Source organism: Larus michahellis, chromosome 7 (assembly GCF_964199755.1).
Source record: "Larus michahellis chromosome 7, bLarMic1.1, whole genome shotgun sequence".
Taxonomy (NCBI): domain Eukaryota; kingdom Metazoa; phylum Chordata; class Aves; order Charadriiformes; family Laridae; genus Larus; species Larus michahellis.
The window spans coordinates 9,902,981-9,926,502 of NC_133902.1; the positions used below are offsets into that span (position 1 = coordinate 9,902,981).

Consider the following 23,522-nt stretch of genomic DNA (forward strand, 5'->3'; position numbering starts at 1 on the left):
ACATACATTTGTGGAGTAAGCTAATTAATAGAATCATAGAGTATCTCAAGTTGGAAGGAACCCATAAGGATCATCAAGTCTAACTCCCTGCTCCCCTCAGGACTACCTAAGACGAAACTATATGACTAAGAGTGTTGTCCAGTTATGCTATTGTATTTCACTCTAATTTGAAACAAGCAAGCTACAGCATATTTATGCTTCCAGAAAATGTCATCTCTCAACTGCAGTGCCTTTTGATGTAAGTACCTTTTGATTCTTTGCAAAGACTACTCTAAAGGGTTACCCAGCTGAAGAAACTGGACTTACAGCAGTAAAATGGAGAGCAGAATCTGTCCTAGTAGCTTTTAGCAGAGACTTACTGGATGGAAGGGATGGTCAGTCACTGGCTACTTCCACAATTGTGCATTGGGCAGCCTTGTGTTTGGTGCCACCATTGCAATTCTAAAGCCCTAGGATTCACAGTAGCTTTTGTTGCACTATCTGGAATGCATCTTTTCTGTTCTCTTGTGTGCAAGCGGCTGCTATAAAGGCTTAACTCAATGACAGTGTTTCTTCTTCTGTTTTGAGAAAGTTTGGTTTGGTTTTGAGAGGACTGTTCAGAAGGGCTAGCTTTTCCAAGTGCACTGAGCTCCCATAAATCATATCAGGCATTCAAGAGCATTAAGCACTTATGAAAATGCCTTTGTCCGTGTCCCAGGCCTCTTGAATCTCTGGTTAGACTAACGTGATGCAGCACAGGGTAAGACAGCACCAGACTGGCAGCTGCTACAGAAATTTACCCTAATCTCACCCTGTAGTGGAAGGTAGGGATAGGGAAGTGAATGAGAAAGTAACTACTAATTTCTTACCTAACAGGGCATAAGCAGTTCTTAATTTGGCTGTGGAACAGTATTGCTTTATGTTTCCATCAAATTAAGAGTCTAACCAGTCAGGTATTATGGAGAAACAGTAACATGAGAGAGAAGTAATTGATCAACTTCAGGAGATTTGTCTTCATCAAAGGGTTGTTGCTAAGTAAGTGCAGATCCTAAGCGTAAGAGGAGAGTTTAGCTACATCACTCTCCAGATGGATGTTTTTGCAGAAGGAGAAAGACTTTGTAACCTGGAAACCATTTATTGTTGCTCATAAAATAAAATTCATCTTGGTTTAAGTCAATAATACAGCTTGTACGGTGTTTAAATCTGTACATATGGTGCTCGGTTAGGAGTAAAACAGAGCCTGCAGCTCCCCGTGCGATGTTTAAATACACTTTTGGCAAGGAAAACTGCCAAGGTGCTAGAAATCAGCCCTGAGTTAACTGCAAAGTATGGCAGGAAGGCAGCTGTTAATCTCATTTTTAAGGTCAGTTTTTTCAGGCAAGATTGGCATGTATTTTTTTTCTCTCTCTTGTTTTCTTTCCTTGTATATTTGTATAATTTCCTTCTATAATAATGTGAAATACATATATTTCCTTCTTACTTGATCCTTTCCTGTGTGTGAAACCCATAGAGATAGAATCAACTAATTTCTTTTCAGCCTAATTATATGGGGGTCTTAATTGTTTTGTTGAATTTTGCATTCCTAATATTTAAAAAAAAAAAAAGTTGTATTTGATGATTAGGTCAAGAGAATAAAGAGATAATGTTACAGATATGCCAACCTGGCTGTGAAGTAGCATTTGCCACTTAAATGGGAATGGTTGGTTTTTCGCATTGAACAGTTTAGACTTTTTGTTAAGATACTTGTCAGTTGTGATGTGAATACTAACCTGTAGTATCTGGAATTATGAGCTGTGTTGAGTTGGATCCATTAAACTCCTACAGGAAAGTAGTGTTTCTGTGCAGGACTGGGTGCACACTGAGATGTTCTTAGCATGCTCTTAATCCGCCCTCATCTTTCATTGTCTCACTGATTCAGTCTCCTTTGCTCCGTCTGCATCTGAAAGGTTCTCCAACATTTATGCAATGGTCAAAACATGCTATATAAGAGAAAAAACCTCTATGCTGTCATGATTCTGCTTTCAGTATAGTGATTTTTACCTTGTACTAGAGTTTCTCTCTCTCCTCTGAAGGCTGCCTTGACTAATTTTGTCCACCGTGAATGTTCTGTGTAAACAAACTGCTCTCTTCCTTCCCCCCAGTAGCATGTGATCTCCCTCTCCTTGTCATGTCCTCCTAGAGTCATATAATTAATTAAAGGGTGTTTGTACATAGCTGACTGTAGTGTTTACGCTGCTATTAAATTTATTGCAATAGCATCTGCCACTGCCTAATAATGTGAAGAATGGCAAACAGAAAATTTGGCTTACTGGAGTGAGAGTGGAAAGGAAGGATGAAAACTAGAATAGTTAACTGTTTCAAAACACATCAGATGGCTCGTGTAAAGAACAGATTTACTTCTAGCAGCAGGTTTTAGAGAGAAGCAGTGAATTGGATTTCTGCAAATCATCCATGTAACAGTTTATATGAGGGCAGGTTACCAGTGTTCTGCAACTGCTGTCATTTAGTTTTTGATGCTGTATGTTCTAGAATACAGCTCAGCACATGCATGCAAAATGGAGGAAGCTTAAGCTAGCCGCTAAAGTATTTTTGAGCTGAGTCTTGATGCAGAGAGTATTGCTTTCCTTGGAGTCCCTCCACAGATTCCCTTTGCCTTTTTCAACCCGTATTAAGATCCAGTCCACATGCTGAAATCAGCATGTGTTCTTCATCGGTTTCACTGGGCCTAGAGTCTCCCTGGCTGCCATTCCCATCCAGAGGGTTGTACCATCTGTAGCTATATTACCTCCTTTCCTCTCCCCCTACTTTCTCAAGTTTGACAGAATTGTGCTCACACTGGTGTTACGTTTGCTATGGCATTACAAAAAAAAAAAAAAAAAAAAAAAAGACAAAAAACCCACCTGATTTTTCTATTCAAAAGTTAAATTTCACTGTATTCTTGCTGGGGTGAAAGCCACGTTCTAAAGTGGAGCATGAGCATTGTTTGTTCTGGTGGTATGGTTATGTTGTCAAAGGAATTCAGATGATTAGAACAGAGAAAGTCGTGCATACCATAAAACCTCCTGGCACTCTGGTAGCTGATGTTGCAAGACTGGGAGGAAGGCAGAGGAGGCCCCCCTGATACCCCACTGGTGCTGAGGCACATAACTCTGCTCTGCTGTGCTATTGTCTGATGCTGATCCCATGAGCGAGGTAATCCCAGGGAGAGCAAAACAAGAGACCGGAACTGTACAAAATGCCCTCTGACACCTCAGGAGCACAGGTCTGCGAAGATACATGTGTGTGTAATCACTATGTACCGGAACGTGACACTAAAGGTAACTTTGTGAATCTCATTTTCACCTGCAGTTGCTTTCTCTGGTGAAGAGATACCTTAATTTCTACTGGTGTTACCAATCCTTTGTGGTATTCTGTTTTCACCACTGCCCAAAAAAGTGCTCACTATTTTTTTTGTAGCATTGCAATAGCTAGAGTAATTGCATATCATCTTTTAATTCCAGGCCACAGAAGTGGCAATTTTTTGCAGATTCTGTGGAAATTACCATGTGATGAAAATATCTGGATCCCTCTGTTGAGCTTACTTAACACGCCTTTAGAGCATAGAGTTCCTACTTGCCTGAATTTCACTAGCATGATTTCTTTTGATCAAGTTCTTTGAATTGATGAGACTCCTCATAAACCAAGCTGTCTTCATGAATTTGTCTATAAATGTAGGACTAGCGTCTCAGCCCTTTAGTAGTCTGGTTATCAAGGACCATAGTTACACAGATGAAGTAGAGTGCCCTCAAGTGGTTAATCAAGCACGACATTTTCCCATTGAGTTTTTTTTTTCCCAAGTTTTTCCCATCATATCAGAGTAAATGTCTTCAGAAGGGTAATTTAAAATATGCCAGGTCTGCATTTCAGTCTAGGTTCATATTCCTTGGACCTCTTGAGGGGTGACAGCCAACATGGCTTCACTAGAGGCAAATTGTGTCTGTGGCCATCTATGATGAGTTTACAGCATTGGTGGATAAGGGAAGAAGAACTGACATCATCTGCCTGGGCTTGTGGAAAGCATTTGATACTGTCCCACACAACATCCTTGTTCCTAAATTGGAGAGGCTTTGATGGATGGACCACTCGGTGGATAAGGAATTGGCTGGATGGTTGCATTCAAAGAGTGAAGTCAAAAAAAGGCTGCACTCAAAGCGTTGCAGTCAAGCAATGGCTCAGTGTCCAAGTGGAGACCAGTGACGAGTGGTGTTCCTCAAGGGTCGGTAGTGGTGGTCCTCAAGGGTCAGTCATTTCTTTAGTGGTGCAATGGTAGCAAAGGTGTTTAAGCTCCATGGTAGAAAATGGTAGAAATGACCCGAGTGCTGTAGGACGCCTTTATCCATATGGACAAACTAAATAAAAGGCCCTTCCATTCCCATATCCTTGTGTTTCTATGTTTTAGGTTTTTGTATTTAGAGCTGAGAAAATCCATTTGTATTGCAGCTTTCCTTGGACAGGTGGACTGTGGGAGGGAATGGAAGGACAGAGACATTCTTGAAAACACTGCTAATTAAATATTTGGAATAAGAATCTATTTTGTGTTGCTAGATAAGTTATACTAATTCTTAAGGTAAGTTATACTAATTCTTAGTTATTTAAAGATTCAGTGGCTAATACTACAAGTAACCAAATAGATGCCTAGCTACAGTTTCATCGCTTATGATGCCTTCTTGAAATGAAGAGTAAAATCTGGCTTCTAGACTAACCATTTTGATGACTAGATTAGGGCAGTTTTCAAGCGTGTCATATGCTGAGCTATTGCCACTGAAGCCAATGGGAGTTTTAGAAATCAGCATCGTGGTCAATTGCAAAATATTTACTGCGTTACAGTAGAAAAAGTAAAGAGCTTGATGTTCATGTAAAGCAATCCTGTTTCACGTTGTGGGTTTTTTCCTCTTGCAGGTGAAGAGTCTGCATTTTGCTCATCTGGCTTTCTACAAGAAAAACAACGTGAGTTGAAGTTCTCATTTGTCTTTGTACTGAGGCTGTTCAACAGCTAGAGATAATAACGGAATAGAAATGTTAACCAGCACAGGTCTGCTGTTTTGTTGAGAAGGGAGATGGGTGTGGAGGGACCAGGATTCTTTTGAGTTTTAAGTTTATTTATTTTGAATGTGGATTATGTAAATGTACCAAGAAAGCACCTGGAACATTATTTAACACAACAGATAGCACCTTATAGCATTGGCTAGAGTGGCAGAGGTGGAGTACTGGAGGGTGAAGCTGCTGGTATACGTGACAGCTCATACAGGACAGTACGACATGACTCAATTTGGAGCGTAGAAGCCTTCAGTGCTTTGTGTTCTGGACTTCCTTGTCCCATCTCTGCTTAAAGAGGTGCGACAGGTGTTGCTGTTAAAGTTTGAGTGGTATAGGACTGAAAAGTTGTACCGTTGCATTAGGCATTGCTAGGGTTCCTTTGCTGCTGGTGCCCCACTTTCAGGAGTGTATTCACTTGTCACTGTGCTGTTGATCTTTCTGTGTTTTTGCATTGCTCTGCTTACTAAAGAAAGCAAATTGGCTTTATAGAAATGAGTGGTGTTAATGAGGGTGTTTTCTTTCATCGCAGTTCTCTCTGGGAACAATTGTCCATTGCGCTCATTGAGTTCACAGTGAAACAGCTGCTCGCTATTCCTGCAACTATGTTCATAAGCACATTCTGTTGCTCTGTGCCAGCCCCTTCCCCTTTGGAAATCATGCTTTGCCCAGCTCATCTGGCCTGGTCTGAGAGCTGGAGCTGATGTGCACTTAAGAGTCTAGATCCTCGGCTAAACCCTGCGTGTTACTTCTGCTGCAGAGCTCCGTAGTGGTCACATAGGAGATCTGGTAGCGTGTGTGTGTAAGGCTCATTCAGTGAAGAAACCGTGGGGGAGTTAACACAGGCATGATCTCCTGCTGTGGCTTCCAGAACAGGATTGGGTTCAGTGATGCGTGCCATTATTTTCCTTTAAACAGTGCAGTTTGCGAAACTGCATCTGCAGTGTATTACAATATTCTTTATCATTTGTTAATAGAAAGCATATGTTACAGCCTTCATGTGAACATATTTCTCATGACGGATTTGTCATTATAAACGGCTAGTAATAGCACAGCAGATGGCAAGAAACGGCATAATTTCTCATGGGAGTGTGATAATGGAAATAACAGTTTTCTTTGGGGACTGTCACCACCTCATGCTTTGTACCTAAAGCAAGTTCTCTTGCTTTTCTTCTAAATTCCTCCCTAATTAACATGGCAAAATATTAGGGATGTTTGAAATGGTCTGGAAAAAAAAAAAAAGGACCTGGCTTGATCCTTAGTACAGGTTTGAACTGTAGAATTTTGGGAATGATGGTGCGAATTCTTTTCTCCTAGATTCAGGGTACTTATTTACTTACTTTCTTGCCACAGAGTGAACTGATGCTTTTCATGGCTGATTTCGGGTGTTGAATCACTGAGCTTTTCCTTTCACCTGGCTCTCCCGTCATGCTGATGGCTGATCTTGAGACCTGATGTACTTCACATGAAGAGACTGTTTGGGCAATGAGTTATTTCAGGCAAGGCTATAGACACACAGCTTTGTCAAAGCCTGAATTACAACTCCTGAGCAGATCTTATATTAAAATGTTGAGAAATTACCCTGGGGAGGAAATGGGAAATTGAACAGTTATAAAATTGCCACTACTACCATCTACCCATGACTGACCAGTTAGTCTGGGTGCATGCAGAGGACCTGACCTTCTTGGGCAATGGGACTTCAGCATGTTCTCCTTTTCCTATGTCTCCTCTCGAGACTTGAGATGCCTAGCGGACTCTGTAGATGATGTGTTTGCAGGTTAATTAAAAAACAAGACGAAACAAATGAACAGAAAGTTTTTAATCTTATTCCACCCTGACCTTTCCTGACTGCATTGCTAGCTGGTACAGTGTAAGCTATTACAACCCACCGGTTTCCGACTCTGTATGGGATTTGAGTACCTTTTTTGTAACTGTAATTTACGTAATGATACAATTAGCATAAATTGGTATAATGATGGTATGAATCAAGACAGCTGGAAAAATCTGTAAAGTGTTGATAATGTCATCAGAGAGGTTCAGTCCAGCAAAACCATGTTATTATTTTACCTCATTAAAGCCCTTCCAGTAAATAGTAAACCACATAATTTCTCTGTAATCAGTTTCATTTCAGTGCCTAATTAAATTTCTGTAATTTTCTGTAGTAGGTCATGCTGTCCGTGTCTCCTACAGAGCTTTAGCTGCTGAATAGTCTTACCCTTTATATTGTCATCGTGACAGAGAAGGTCCCCCAGTTATTTAAGTCTCTGGTATTTAACCTAAACAATAAAGCTGAACCTATGTAGACCCAACATCTGATTATCTCCCAAAGTATATGATCCGCGCAGCTCTTGAAATAAAGGCATGTGTTGATCCCCTTACACATGCCACATGCTGACGCACAGCCCCCTGTCCTCCCCCACTGTGGCACTGCTTTGAATTCAGGCAGGTTTGTTTCTTTGGGCAGCACAATGCCCAAGATCTGTCCATTGAAATTCCTCACTGGTGCTGCAAATCAGAAAAAAAAAACCCACCTGGCTCCCCTTTGCCTTTTTATTTCCTTTCTTTTTTTTTTTTTTTTTCTTTTTTCCTTTTCAGATGTTCTCATTCTTTTTCTGTTAAAACTGTACTTCTAGGTGTAGTTTTTCAAAACAAGACACTATAGGTTCTAACATTTCTGCAGCCTGAGCTTTTGGCAGTGTAGGAGTGTTCAGAAGACAGTTGAACTGTGCACATTGGAAAGCCTTAAAGAAAAGGATACCTTGTATGCTTCCATAGACTGATCTGTGCGTCATCGTTTCTATAATCTCTAATACTGCAAGTTGATATTGTGCTTTTTTCTTTGTTTTTCTCAGCCGAAGTGAGAAAGCAGTTTTGAAAGAAACCCAGCTTTATGATAGAGGGCTACTTTAACATTAGAATAGAAATTGTGATTAAAACAATGACTAGAATCCTGGTGTCCAGTTATCTATTGACATTTGTGTGTGTGTGAAGCAAGGAACTATCCTGCAACCTGGGATTTGATGCATTAGGGAAAAAGAAACCAACCTCTCCGCTTTTAAAAGCATATCTTTAAACAAGATTTTCAAAGGAACGGCTCACAAGTAATCCCAGGAAGTGTTTTGGAAGTAATCCAGTAATCCCAGGAAGTTGCCCATAGATAACCAAAGAGGTTTGTGAGCATGTGATGAGGAGAGCGGGGTTTCCTGTTTCAGTGTTCTCTTAAAGATAAATATTGTGGTTCACCGTAAGGTGGTGCCTTATGGCCCTGAAAAATCATTTTTCGTGACACAAAGCTAATGTTTCTGCGGTACTGGTTCTGTTGTGAGCTTAGGTGTTAAAAAACTGACACTTTTTCATATGATGGCCTTCAGAAAAAAGTGAGTCTTCTGAACAGGCTGTTGGAAACAACACTTTTAGTTAGGAGCAGCGTTAAATTGCAGAGACTTCCAGAAAGCAGTTGCATTTGGTGGAAGTTCAGGCTTTCAATCTGCGTGTTGTTGTTGGGTTTGTTTGCTGGTGTTTTGGTTTTTGTTGTTGTATTGTTTTGTTTTATACAAGTATTAAATGACTAATCCTGTGAACCCTTGCCTGCCAGAAAGGCAAGAGTAATTAAGTGGCTTTTAAATATGGAGAAATGTAGCCACAGAGGTTAAGTACATTTCTAGTGGCTACAAGGGATGATAGTGGTAGAATCTGCTGTGGAATTAGCTCTCAGTCCTCATAGAAGAGTACAAGAGTGTTTGAACTATGTTTTGGACTAAATTCAGTGCTTTTAGAATAACCTGGCCAGACCCTGCTTAATCAGTGTTCTTGGTGAGGTGAAAATTACAGTCCGCTCTGGCAGGGTCTGGCAGGCTGCCTATAAACATACGTCAAATGGAGCGGAACCACAAACAGGGCATGAGCGCAGAATGCCAAAAAGAAAAGTAAACTGAGTCATCTATAGCACTGTGTGATGCATTTATTTTCTTCTGAGGTGCTGAAAGAAACAGAGGAAAATGTGTTTAAATCCAGAAAGCTGTTAGTGAACTACTTTGCTTTTATTATTTAGTGCAATCCTCTCTCATTCACTCCTAAAACATGCATCTGTCATGGAGGGAGGAAGGCCTCCCAGTTTTTCTCGGAACAGCTAACCCGTGTGAGATGACTAGAATTTTAAGGCTGCAACACTGCAGTCAGCTGAAGCTTTAAACTGCAAATTTCTGGTGTTGACAATCTGAAGGGTTTCAAAGGTTCCTGCTCCCCCCATGAGAGAGAGGAGGACGTGCTACAGAGATAGGAGGATTCACATCTTGTATGGAATTTCACCGCTGTCTCTAAGAAGGAAAAAGCACATTGTCCTTCCCCAAAGGACTGACCTTCATCACTTCATCTGAAGTAATTCCCCTTCAGTGAGATGTTGCAATATTTAATTTCTCTATTTAAGTCCACTGAGGTATAGGAATAAAAGGTGCTATCTAAAGACAGCCTGGCACTTTTAGCCCGTAATTTTTTTCTTTTAAACGAAAGACTGGCATAGTTTGACCATGTCATAGTTCTCATAAAGAACTTTTGCTGGTCTCTGTTGCGTCTTACTATGTGAGAGTGGTTATATTTAGGGAGAGGTTGAGACACTGGACTCAGCAGTAAATCGTGGCAATTTTGCCATTTTCGCATGTTTTAATAAATGACAGCTAATTTGTAGCTTTTTAACATTCCCTGTCTTAAAAGGAAATTAATATTCTGGAGAACAATCGCATATAAGGTAAAGAAGCAAGCATCGTGAAATAAGTGGGAAGACTCATGAATTGGAGCACATTGAGCAGATAAAGCAGAATGTATCTCTACTGGTCTGGTTATCACTAGAGTTTGTATTTCAAAAGAAACTGATTTGTTTTGCATGGGTCAATATTGGTTGGTTCATAGATTGCTAGCAGACTAAACAAATAAACTCAATTTGTCAATGGTTTAGGTGTTAAAGTCTTCTCAGGTTTACTTTTAGATGTTATCTGTTTCCTGTCTTAAGTAAAAAGTCACTGCTAGGAAACTGAGATGGTGGCAGAAGCAATCACATCATACGTGTTTTAAATTCTGAATGGAAACCCATCAGATTTCAGTTTTGCGACTCTCTTTTTAGCGCCTTTTAAAAAAAGCCAGCCGCGTGCTGTAAAACTGGAGTTTTCATAATACTGCTAGAAAGTCAAAGAGAGCATCCTACCAAATATCTGGTTTGTGGCTTACAGTGGCCATCGGGTACTAATCTTTAAAGAACTGTTATGTTTTGAAGGCCAAGAAAACCTAAATAATTGTGTTCCAATGTCTTCTAATTCAGAGAATGACTGAGGTTTGAAGGGACTTCTGGAGATTTTATAGCCCAGCTCCTCTGCTCAAAGTAGAGTCATTTAGAGCAAATTGCTTAGGACTGCATCCAGTTGGGTTTTGAATATCTCCAAGGATGGAGACTCCATAACTCGTTTGGGCAACCCATTCTAGTGTTTAACCACTCTCACAGTAAAAAAGTTCTTTCCTGTATTTAACTGGAATTTCCTGTATTTCACTTTGTGCACGTTGTCTCTTGTCCTTTCACTGACTGTCGTGAAGAGGACTCTGGTTCCATCTTCTTTACTTGCTCATGTCAGGGATAGACATTGATGAGATTTCCCCCACATACCATAAGTCGTCTGTTCTCAAGGACAAACGGTCCTGTCTCTCTTAGCCTCTTCTCATGTCAGGTGCTCCTGTCCCTTAATCGTCTTTGTCTCCCTTTGCTGGTCGTGGTCCAGTGAGTCCATGTCTTGCTTATACTAAGGGGCCCAGAACTGGACACAGAAGCGCAGATGTCATCTCAGCAGTGCTGAGTAGAAGGGAATGATCACCTCCCTTGACCTACGCTCTTCCTAATGCAGTCCAGGGTGCAGTTAGCACTTTGCTGCAAGGGTACATTGCTGGGTCCAGGTCAATTTGTTGTCCATCAGGATACTCGGGTCCTTTTCTGCAAAGCTGCTTTCCAGATGGTTGGCCCCCAGCCTATGCTGTGAAGTGGGGTTATTCCTCCTCAGAGGCAGGACTTTGCATTTCAGTTGGTTGAACTTCATGAGATTCCTTTTGACCCATTTCTCCAGCCTGTTGAGATCCTTCTGAATAGCAGCACAACCATCTGGTGTTTCAGCTACTCCCCACAGTTTTGTATTGTCTGCAAGCTTCCTGAAAGTACACTCTGTCCCATCATCTAGGTCATTAATAAAGATGCTAAACAGGACTGGAATCAGTAGTGACCCCTTGGGATACACCATTATTCACTGTCTTCCAGCTGGAGAGTTTGTGCTGCTGATCACAACCCTTTAAACCTGGTGATTCAGCCAGTTTTCAGTCCATCTCACTGTCCCCTTAAGTACCCTGCACTTTCTCAGTTTCTCTGAGGATGTTACGAGAGACAGCGTTGAAAGCCCTACTAAGGTTGAGAGAAACGACATCCAATGCTCTCCCTTCATCCATCAAGCCAGTCGTCTCCTCTCAGAAGGCTATCATGTTGGTTAGGCATGATTTTCCCTTTGTAAATCCATGCTGTCTACTAGCAGTCATTTTCTTGTCCTTGTGTTTGCAAACAAAGCACAATGGCCAGTAGAATATCTCTTAGAGACAGCAGCAAATTCTCTTGACCTGAGAAATCAGTGTTCCAGGATCTGATTGCAAAACCCTGTAAGCTAAAGTGTGAGTAGGTGGGCTTTGGTGTGTTTTTTCCAAAGCTTTGCTTGTCTCCTCTGATGTAGGCATCTCATAAGTGCTATAAGAGACAGGAGTATGGAACATTCCTTTAATTTGTAAGGAAGAGATTGGCCCCATGTATAAATGTGATAGTGAAGCTGACAACAGTGCTAATCAAATTTCATCCTACAGCTGTTTCCTAGGTAACTATCACATGCAGCTGTAGGAAAAAGACTGCATTATGAAGATCCTGTAGCAATTCTCTTCAATGACTGAAGAAACACAGTGCAAAAAAACAAACCCAAAGTGGATACTGCTATATCATCATGTTTTTTATCCTCAAGGACAGAGAATATTTGTTCAGAGGGCAAGCCTTTTCATATTCAGCTGTAGAAGTTTTATAGAGTAGAATAGAGTATTTTCCTGTTGGAAGGGACCTACAACAACCATGTAGTTCAACTGCCTGACCGCTTCAGGGATGACCAAAAGTTAAGGCGTATTACTAAGTGCATTGTCCAAATGCCTCCTAAACACTGATAGACATGGCGCATCGACCACCCCTCTAGGAAGCCTGTTCCAGGGTTTGACCACTCTCCCTACAAAGAAATGCTTCTTAAGTTTTGCTTCCCAAGGCCAGCCAGTGGACAGTCTCATGGTCTTAAAGCTGATATTGTGAATGTTCCGCCACTTACAGCAGTTTGCTGTCCAGACGGTCTACCTAAGAAGTAGTCACAAGTGGGTCTTTGAGTCTGTGTGGTGGCCCTGGTTTCGTCCATTCGTCATGCTGTGAAGTCAATGCAGAGAATTCCGTTGTGTGTTCATTATAAAATAACAGAGGATGTTACATGTACGATCCTGTTGTGAAAAGGTATTAGCAAAGCCTCTCTGCAATGGCACTTCATATTTTTCAGGTTACAGGGCTTTTTGAGGAGAAACTATCTTTGGCTCTATCATCTGTTACTCCTATTTTGCATCCTGGTAATCGAGCACTGCAGTTACCTCTGGGAGTTTCCCAGGTAGTCACAGAAGTGTGTGGAAGAGCTGGATCCTTTGGAGAAAGGTCTACGGAGAAAGGTCTTTGGAGAAAGTTCACTTGCCTATATATAGATGTTTAGCGCTATTTAAGACATACCAGAGTATCTAAGATACCCGTATAGGAGGGGCAGAGATGATGCAGAACCTCAGGTGACCTTTGCTGCTGCTCCAGAAAGGCACAAATGACCAACAGCAGCAGTACTGGTACCACATACCTCTGTATAAGGACCTGAATCCTGTTCTAAGTGTTGCTGTTAAGAATGGAAGAGCCTCTAATATGTAGGGCTGCATGAAACTTATCTATTGTTCTGTTTGTCCACAGGATTTTCTGTGAACAGATCTTTCTGTCTTGAAACTAGAAATGTGCCTTACCTCCATAGATGTCTGTAAAACATGAGGCAGCCAAATATTTATATGATCAATTATGTCTCTTTTCCTTTCAGGTGAATTATATAGATCCTCTTTAAAGAAACAAAGGTTCCCAGCACAAGGCAGTATTGAAATACAGGAGGACAATGAGGTGAGATTTTTTTCCAAAATAAGCTGTGCTGATTTCCAAGGAGTAGACATGTAGAAATACTCTCATGTTGTATTATGGAATTATAAATCCATTTGGTGGCTTAGTGTGTCTTTCCCTTATTCAGTACGTGCACATGCAATCACTGAAAATCATCACAAGCTTTTTAGACATTGCATAATTAACTTAGGTGGAAATATGACCCAGTTCTCTGAACAAAAACTGTTATGTCTACTTAGTACTTCAGTGGAAATGCAGGTTTTGTGAAGCAGATTCAGCAGCAGTCATGAAATTGATAGTAATAGAATTGCTTTTTTTTTTTACAAGCAGCGAAGAATCTACACAAGTTGTGTTCCTTCCAGTTAACTGATTATGGTCTTCTGTCCACACACAGGACAGGCAACGGAAATGTGTACTTCTTCATTTTTTAAGAATTCCAATCCTACAGTCCCCTGAAAATGTCGACAGCCTTTGATTGACTTCAGATGTCCTTTTGATTGGCCCTTGAGCCCCTTGTTTCAGTCACGGCTGAACTACTGCTGAGAGGCAAATTGATTTCATTCCTTTTGAGTCCTCCTGTAAAGGGTATCAGTTAAATCCAGCTGAGAGATTTTGCGTGACGGTGACTATAGCAGTGTTGACCCGCTTGAATTTTTCACTCTGTTTTGAAGCTCCCAGTTCTACCAACCCATGAGCAGCGCCACTTATTCACAAGCTGGCATTGGCTGTCAAAGGAGCTACTCTTAGCTTTTAAAAGGAATTAAATTTCTCTTCTGAATAACTGGAACAGGACCATATAGAGAGGGAAATTCTAAATTAGAGAAAGGAAAAGTGGAACCTTAAAAATTCTTATAAGATCCAGTAGTTAAGCGGATATAAGATAGGTCAGCAAAATGACTTCACAACGAATACTTCTACTGGATACTAAAAATCATGGTCCGAACAGAGATACTGGCTTTATGGAACAAAGTTGAAGTCTCTCATTTTCAACAGCTTCTCTGTCACCATTATACAGGTGCTAAAGTTACCAATTTCTTTGCTTTGTCCATGTCAACAACATTTCCACCTTTATCCCTCACTAAACTACAGCCTGAAATGTGTGTGTGTTTACTTGTCAGCTTTTCTGATGATTCTTGTTAAACTCAGAGCAATTCTTCTCATTTTATATTTACTGTTGAAGACCATGACTTTAATGCCAGAATTTAAGAATAAAATGTCCAGAACTTTGCCTGATTCTCAGTATATCACCCAATCTAGCAACTAACAGTCCTCCAACAAATACAAGAAATGTTACTGTTATTTTTATTTTGTGTTCGTATTTAGTCAGGAACTAGAAGTCTCCAGGAATCATATAATCCAAAGCAAAGAAGAAAATGGCAGTCAAGATTTAAAACCAAAAAATCTCCTAATCCTGTAGTGTATTACTGAGCTCTTTGAGGGTATATAACTCTCAAGGGGTAAAGAAGAAAAAAAAGTGGAGTTTTGAGACATTCAAAATATTTTTCCAGTCTCAAGTAGATAACACCTTGTTTATTCTATGGAGCACACAGATTATTGTCTGTGTAGGCACGTATTCACATATTCATAAATGTATTTGAGAGGTTTATGGATATCAGCAATGACACATTTTTTTACCTTTTCAGTAAATGTCTGTGTAAGTTTGCCCCATTTTTCACTTTAATAGAAAGTTGCCATTCTCAAAAAGGTGAGATAACTGTATCGTCTGCTTTTGCTGGATGTTTTCATTGGCAGAGAAATTTATCTTTTTAGAACCTGTGATGATTTGACTAAGGACCTTTCCCATAAATGCAGCAGCCTTGTTCAGGTTACTTAGACAAGACGTTTGCTTAGGCTGTCTGTGGATGTTGGAATTCTTCTTCAGTCTCAATGTATTTAAAATAGCTTTTGATGTACACAGAGCTGTTTATAATCTTTGTTGATCTGAAATCTATGTCTGTGCTGCAGGGGTTTTCTGGCAGAGCATACGTCGTGAGCTCTGCCTGGTTCAGACATACTTGAATTAAATGGAACACGGGGTGCACACACAGACACACCGCGCCCCCCCCAGTCAAGGCAAACATCACAAGAACATCACAGTGGGGGTCGGAGAAAAAAAAAAAAAATCACTGCTAACTGCTTGTGAACATTCACAACAAGTATACCAACACTGTCTGTAAAAATGCTTCCTCCCTTCTTATTCCCTGTTTTTCTCACAGGAAGGAGTTCAACACCAAAACTGCAAAACTCATGTGCTAATTTTGATCCTACACGGGGGGAACATCTTAGACACTGGAGGTGGGGACCACAGCAGCAAGCTGGCAGACATCAACACCTTCAGCTCTGTGTTTGAGAAAGTGACCCGCGCCCATTTCCCTGCTGCGTTGGGCCACATCTTAATCAGACTTGTTCCCTGCCCGGCAGTCTGTTCAGCAGCTTTCTCTCTTGTTTCCAAGTAAGTTGATTTGCATTTTTTAATGTTTGGCTTTGCAGTGCAGTTTTGAATGGCTTTCTGTGACCTGTCTTTTTCATAACGAAATGTTGCGAATCCTTCTTAATTTTTTGCTTACTGTAAGACTTGGGGCAATCTTTCATCCTTTTCTAAGTGAATGTATTTGTTCAAAAAAAAAACTCCACAAAAAACACCACAACCGGAAAACCCAAATCCATGGTGGACTGCAGCCTATTGTCCACATGCACCCAAAAGAAAAAAAAATCCAGAAGAAATCTGGACAGAAGAAGAAAACTGTGGTAACTGTTAACTTTTCCTTTCCCTCCCAAATCTGACCCCAAAAAAACAGTAGTCAACTCTTCTCTTATTTTAAAATGGAAACAGCTAGATCTGCCTGCAGATATGCCACTGACATTTGTCTTTTATTATCTGTTCATTATTTGGCCATTGTAGGGACAGGATGTTATATAAAACCTTCCTAAAAGTTTTAGTATTTCCTGTTTTAGAAACAAAAATGGCATACTGCTAACATTGGTTTAGGAATAAAGTGGAGATCGTGAAGCATGACTGAGAAACTCAGACTGATTTGAGTCTATTCTGAGTCAATTCTGCTTTGCACTGAAAACTGAGAACAGAAAGAATTATCTAAAACAAGAGTGATTTAACACATCTTCTTGGTAAGAGAGAATTTACAAATGAACATGGTTTTTACATTTTAAGATGACAAAACTTTAGTATTGTTCATTCCCAATAGCAGCTACTGCGCTTTGCGTCGTGCAGCGTTTTGTGGTAGACCACTGATTTATCATCATTAACCTATGAGAATGCCATGTATAGAAGTGTCTTGAATGGGCTACAAAAGATGCATCTCTAGGAAACAGTGCTTTTGGCGTCAGTTTGCAGTACAACTGGGATCTGGTTGCATGCATCATGAAAGCTGTAAAGGAAACAGCTTTGCTGAGACTTTACTCTGACAACTGGAACCTTGTTAAGCATGAGAGGAGATGATTTGTGAGGGAAGGAGAGTGATCTGGCTATTTCTTTGTTGGATTATTAACACCAAGGAGCAAAGGCTGATCTTAGGCTATATGACTGAGGAGATGTTACGCTTGCATTCCAAGCCTATTCAATGGCCAGGTAGCCTTACAAGCAATAGCATCACCAACTTAATTTTTTTCCCTCACTGAAACAACTTTTCCATGCAGCATTACTTGCATGCTAAATGAATGAAAGTTTTAGCCGGTGGTGAGCAAACTCTCCACTGAGTGCTGTATGATTGGCTTCCACATCGTGATAATGACATGGCTCTAGTGAAATGAATTTAGAAATAACAAGTGGAATTTTCCATTGGATGTATCCACTTCAATAGCTGCTCTTCCTCGTCCGCATCTTCAGTCTTGAAATTTGCTCATTAAGTGAGAAAACCTTTTCAGGTGACGTTTCTTTCCTTAGTGATATTTTCCTTGACGTCAATATTTTAAATGGCATGATAAAGGAGAAAGAAACGCATGCTCTTGGTTCTGCTTCAGCTCTTCTACAAGTGTAAACCAGGCATAACTAGTGAACTCTGTAGTGATGGGGAAGAGAGAATCAGATTTGCTTGATTTCTTCTTTTCTAAACAAAGATAAACTTCTCTTGGTTTTGTCTGGGGCTTCCCCTAAGTGATGATCGCTTTTCTAGTCTTTCTGTTGCTTAGAGTGCCCAAGGTTACATTTGAACCTCATGTAGAGCAGAAAACCCTGCAGAAGAGTTGAGGAGGTCTACAACCATGTTTTGGACCATCAGATGCGGGAACGGTGATGCCTGCTGTCCAGATGAGAGTTAGAGAGGAGAGACGGAGAATACAGCAAAGTTCCGAAATACCAGATGGACTTAAAGGTGTGACAAGCGTAGAGGAAGGAGAGGTGGCAGAGTGCAGACCAGACAGGCAGAAGGTGTGTCTGACTGTTCATATCAACAGTGGGGTACATTGAAACACCCAGGAAAGGAGAAGCGTATGTATGTCCCAGTCGCTGCCCTGCAAAGCAAGAGGAGTGGCAGTAGAAGAGGAGGTGAAGCATCAAAGAGTGTTTGGGAGATCATCCGCGCCCGTTTGGGCCATTGGTTAACACAGGGCTCAGTAATGTCTCTTAGTTATCCCATAACACAGTGCCTGCAGGTCTCAACTGTCTGGAAGAAAAGCTGGTAGAGTGGAAGGAAGAGTGTGTGCTGGCAGCCCAAGTGAACAGAGCTCCCACTTTCTTTCTCCTTTTTTTGATTGCCTCTTGTTGCAGCACGTGATATTCAGCCAGACTGGAAATAGCCAAGCTGGATGTTTGAATGTCCTATAGACTCATTCCCAGCACTGATGTAAGATTGGTATTGCCTTGGTATGGTCTTGTGTGGAGCTGCTTGTGATGTACAAAAGGAGAGATGATTCCCTGCTCTCACATTTCTGCAGTTTCACGCCAGAACTTTCACAGCCAGAACTCCAGGATGCAGTTGTGGAACATAAACTTGTGGTAAACATCCCATTTAGCAAACTGTGGGGGAGGAAGTGTGTTTTTAATTACTGCAATGTTTCATCGAGGGTGAGCCAGACGACTGACTAAGCAGCAGCACAAGATTTCTTGTTTGGTTTGAATGGATCCTCCATTTTCAGAATGTGCAGGGATAGTGCATGCCAGGGTAGTACAACCCTCTGCTTACCTTGGCATAGGTTTTGAATTATGCTGTGTCTGTGCGCCAAGTGCCTGGGCTCACAGGGATCCCACTGGGACTTTTCATCTGAATGCACCTGTGCGGTTCTCATCCCTGCCTTACCAATAGTGGTTTAAAGGAAAGGGATCTTTCAGGGAAAAATAACTCCATCTAGTAAAAGTTTCAGATTGTTTAATCTGGTCTGCTACCATCTACTGCCACCACTTTCGGTTTCCTATGTCTCTCATATAAATCAGAAAAACACAGTTTATGAAATCTGTGTAAATTTATAATGAATGACTGATGTCCCGTGACACTTATCTCCAACTTCGCTGCTAAGGAGAGATCAGGGTTAAAACTAAGGCACGTTCTTGTTCCAGGTAGATGACTTGAGAGCCAGCTCTTCCCTTTTCAGGGAGAAAAATCTCCCAGAGTGGATCAACTGTTATGCTTTTATAGCATATGATTTGATGAGCATACATTGATTCACACCTCAGACTAGAGCTCCTAAATTACAATATTAGCCAAACTGGACATCAGTAATTGCAGATTTTCTGGTGGAGAGGGAAGGGGAAGAGAGAAGGAAAGAAGGGCCAAAACAGAAGTTACATTTAGGAACATTTATGAAGCAAACACTTAAGCAGGAAAGTAAGCATATGAATAATCAAATGAGATGAAAGCGTTTTGTTGGATGAGTTTTGGAGTGCTCAGCCCCTTGCACGCTCCTTGCACAGTGGTGAGTCCTGCGATGTATGCTCTTGGTGTTGAGTTTTCCCAATCAATTTTTAAAAATACTTTTATAATTAGTATACTTTTATAATTAGAAAGTGTATGGAGAAATCCAGTCATTATGATTTGAGTATTTTCTGTTCCTTGTTTTTCTTTTATCGTCAAAGTGGAGGAAATAAATGCGTATTCTGGCATTCAGAAGCAGCAATAGCAAGTGCCTAGGACTGTCAGCATGGAGTGCGGATAGCCAAACCATAAATGTCAAAAAATTGTGTGGCAGTTACCCGTACAAGCATTACCATATGGGTGATCTCCCCCTCTGCTTTCTCCTCTCACTTCTGCCATGGTCAGGGACTGCTTGAGCTGAGGAGGTTTTGAGGAGACCAGTGTTTTGTCTTGACTTGCATCTAGCCAGATGCTTTCTGCATTCAGAATAAGCTTTTATTCTCTCATTGCTCCTTTCCTCCCTGCTCCCCCCCCAAGCTGAATAACCCCTCAGCCCCCATCACCATGGTGCAGTCTCAGTTGTCCCTGGTGGCCAGTGCCCCCAGGCCATCAGTCACTTCTCCCCTGGGAGCCAGGTGTGCTCTTACCCACCATGGAAGACCAGTTCTGCCTTGCAGCCTCGTTGTTTGCTGCCTTTTATCAGGGAGGTGTTAGGTTCTAACTTTATCTGCCAGGCTCTTACACTTAGTGATTTCAGCTGCTTCCTTGTGATTTCCCTCCCCATCTCCAGCCTTTGTGCAAGTGAATCATAGAATACCATGTTGGAAGGGACCTCAAGGATCATCTGGTCCAGTCGTTCCTGGCAGAAGTGTCATGTTTTCAAGCTGGTGCTTTGGAAGGATCTCCTTCAGCGTCCTGCCAGTGCATCAAGACAATGAGACTTGTGCTCCTCTCAGCTCCAGCGCTGATATTTTACCTGTTTGTCTCAGCTTCAGCACTAATAACTTGGCACGTCCCCTATGATAAACATCTTCATCTCTTCCCCATACGCTCTTTCAGTGGTCTAGATCTTTCTTCCCTTTGTGTTGTATCTGCAGTAACAACAGGGGTCTCTGTGACTGCAACCTTTACAATAAAATAAATTGTAATTAAAAAACCCAAACCCTCATTTCTAAACCCATTAACTGTGATTAATTGTCTAGACAATAATTGTTCAGTTTCAGTTTGATCTATATTCCTTTAGCCACAAAAAAAAAAAATACCAACTATTTATTTTTCCACTGACTCTGTTTTGTGTAGTTATCTTGTGAATATTGTTCGCATTTTGCTTTTATTATGAAAACATACGCAGGTATTTTTTTCCATTTCAAACATTAACTTCGTAATTATTTTTTCTCCTGTGTTTCTCCCTTTCCCTTTCTGAGGTTTTGTCTACCAATTGTTATAGGAAACGAGGCCTTTTTATGTAGGGTTTTAAGGTTTGCTTTTCATATTGAAGAGTTTAGTGTTTGTATGTCTGCTGTGCATTTGGATGATCTAATCAGCTGGCAAAATGAAGCTGTGTTACTTAGTAAATTGACACAGCTTGGCAGACTAGCTGAGCTGCAGGACCCAGAAAGAGTTATATTACTTTGGATTAAAAATAACAAATGGCTGGGGTCCTTCAGCAAGAGACAAGTGTGGAAGCGTCCCGTGAGGCTGAACACAGACCAGCCTCCATACTTGAGCATTACAAGTCTTCTGTTCTTCCATTACCCTGGTAATAGCCTCAAGGATGCAAGTTTTAGCAAAAACATAGACTGATTGCATTTCAGGCAGCTTGCTTTTTAATATTGTGGTAGCCCGCCAAGTTCCTAAAGAAAGTGAATACAAAATAGTGTTGAAGTTGCCTGCCTGCAGCCTTAGGTGAACTTTGGATGAGCTGAATTATCCAAAATTCTTCTGACTTTCCTTTAATCTCTGAAGGACAGTCAACTTACTGTGAGAGAATCTGGCACACACTGGTGTGCCTTGTGTCTTTGGCTCTCTGTGAATTGTTTTACCCACTCATCAACAAAAATCAGTCAAGACATGATTGGCAGATTTACTGAGAAACTTGCAGGGTGCGCATCTGAGCTAAAATAAAGCTGACATCAAGTTTAAGCTTGCATTTTCAGTCGGGTCACCTCCTCTTTACAAAATGTTACTATGCAAGCATTTACGTATATCAGAATGTGTGCAGCTTTTTGAAAGGATGGGACGCTGTGAAGAATGTTTTTACATGCTTTTGAAGAATACATCTGTCACGCTTGTGTTCTAGGAAACAAAATTCCATTGTGATGATTCAGTCCCATTCTTTGCTATAGTAAGCCCTTATACGGGGGGGAAGCTGAAACTGAATAATCTCTTTGCTGTTCTAAATTATGCCTACTTGTATGTGGAAAAATTGCACCAAGCATGTTTAATTACAGAAATGCCTTCTAGCATAATCTCATTCACATAAAGCAGTAACTCCTTGATTTTTTTTTTTTAAGCTGTTCAATTCTGTGATAAAATGATCTTTCCTGTATTCTGTCATTGTGAACTGCAATAGCCCAACCTGTTTCTCTTAATAACTGTTCATTCTCTAATGCTGTGTGCTGCCTCTTGCATTTTTCCTGATGATGACATGTCCTTCTCTAGCCTAAATCCCTACAGCTATGATGAGAGCTGTCTCAGCAGCAGTGAAGATCACATCCCACTGGCTGCTTTGCCCTTGCTGGCTGTTTCATCCCCTCAGTACCAGGATGCAGTTGCCATGGTGATTAGTAGAGCCAATCAAGTTTACAATGAATTTCTCAAATCTACAGATGGGGCTGGTTTTAATGGACAGGTAGGAATATTTTCTCTTATATCAAATTCCTTCGGAGCAAGGCTGTTCTTTTTAAGCCATTGTGTTGAGGGTTTTGAGTTACGAGCGTGGGACAATACTGCAAATATGATGAATGAATGTTAGCATGGGATTACCTATGCAAAATGCCTTCTCGGTGCCCAGCATGAGAAAGACAATTCTGGAAACCTGTGCAGTATCTAACCTGCACTTACTCAGTTGGTAGAAGAATACTGTACCTTCTCCCACAAGCATTTTGACCCCTAAAGTCTTGCTACGAACTCTGGTAATGAATAAGAGCCTAGTTGGACAGTAAGTGTGGTATATCAAGCAGTGAACAAGCATGCGAGCCCAAGAGAAATGATAATCTGTGTTACTGAGTTCCTCACACACCTGCTGTAGCTGATAGAAAAGTTGGGACATCTCTGACTAAAAGCATAAGGAATCCAACGTTTAACTGTTAGTATTTCTTTTTTGCCTCCATCATGATAGTAATAAAACTGATAGTAAAGAAACTTAGAAGGCAAATACTCAGTTGCCAGCAGTATTGCAGATTTCCTGAGTAACTTTGGGAAAGTCGTGTCATTTTTCTGGTGTGACCCACTGCCCAGTGAAGTCACCTGCAGATGACTTCTGGCTGACATGTCAGTTATTGTTCTTGCTTCTCCATCTTTAGACTACAAAACCCAGTGCTTCCATGCTTCACGTAGGATAGATATGATACTGATACTAACTCATACTTCAGTATGAGTTACTGAAATTATTTTGTGATGGGGCCTTCTATGTAGCCGGAAACATGCACTTCCTTAAAGTATAGTGACCTCCAGACTTCAGAAAAAGTAAAAAAAAAAAAAAAAAAAACCCACAATATTTAATATAGAGTACAGTGTAATCTTTGAAGGAAAACACATGTCTTATTTCACAAATTCTTTTCCATAGCAGTAATAAGATTATGCTGTGGCATATCAGTATTTTTAGACTAAAATTTGGTTTGAAGCCAGTTTTAATCTCCACAGTGCTTTTATGCTTGAAGCATAAAATCATCCCAGCTGCAGTGACAGAACATGATGAAAGGTGAGGTTATGTAAAGAAGAATTGCAGCAGTTACAGAACTATTTGTGAAAAATATTTGCGTTTTTTGTCTTTGACAAAGCTACAAAGAAGTCTCCTTGGTGTGTTTTACAAACATATATATTAATATTTCGTGTGGAAAACTCTGTATGACCTCTGTATGCTCCACGGAATTTTCACTGTCAACAATTATTGGCACTGATAGAATGGAAGTGACTTCTTTGGGCTGTCTACAGTGCTTTGCTTTGGTCCTTAGATTGAAATCTCAACTCTACCTCCGAATAAGTCCTGCACTTCTAAAATACATACCATATAACCTGACCCCCCACCTTGAGTGTATCCTTCCTTTCATATTTTGGTCTCTTCTGTCCATTTATATTGCAAGTTCATTAGATCAGAAATTGTCTTTTGGGTGTTATACAGTATCTAGAAATAGTTAACACCGTTACCTTAATGCCACTAATAATGAGGATTAGAAATGTAATGGTAAATTGAAGGAGATACTATTAAT

At 40.7% G+C, this 23,522-nt stretch overlaps 1 protein-coding gene across 3 annotated transcripts in view; it reads left to right on the forward strand.

The window, feature by feature from the left end:
• PITPNM3 (PITPNM family member 3) overlaps positions 1-23,522 on the forward strand; it is a 91,236-nt gene that overhangs the window by 39,442 nt on the left and 28,272 nt on the right. For all 3 annotated transcript variants that reach the window (XM_074595223.1, XM_074595225.1, XM_074595224.1), the window contains 4 exons: positions 4,918-4,965; positions 13,215-13,291; positions 15,505-15,740; positions 21,754-21,943. In XM_074595223.1, the coding sequence (XP_074451324.1) occupies positions 4,918-4,965; positions 13,215-13,291; positions 15,505-15,740; positions 21,754-21,943 (551 nt within the window). The remainder of the gene's footprint in view (positions 1-4,917; positions 4,966-13,214; positions 13,292-15,504; positions 15,741-21,753; positions 21,944-23,522) is intronic.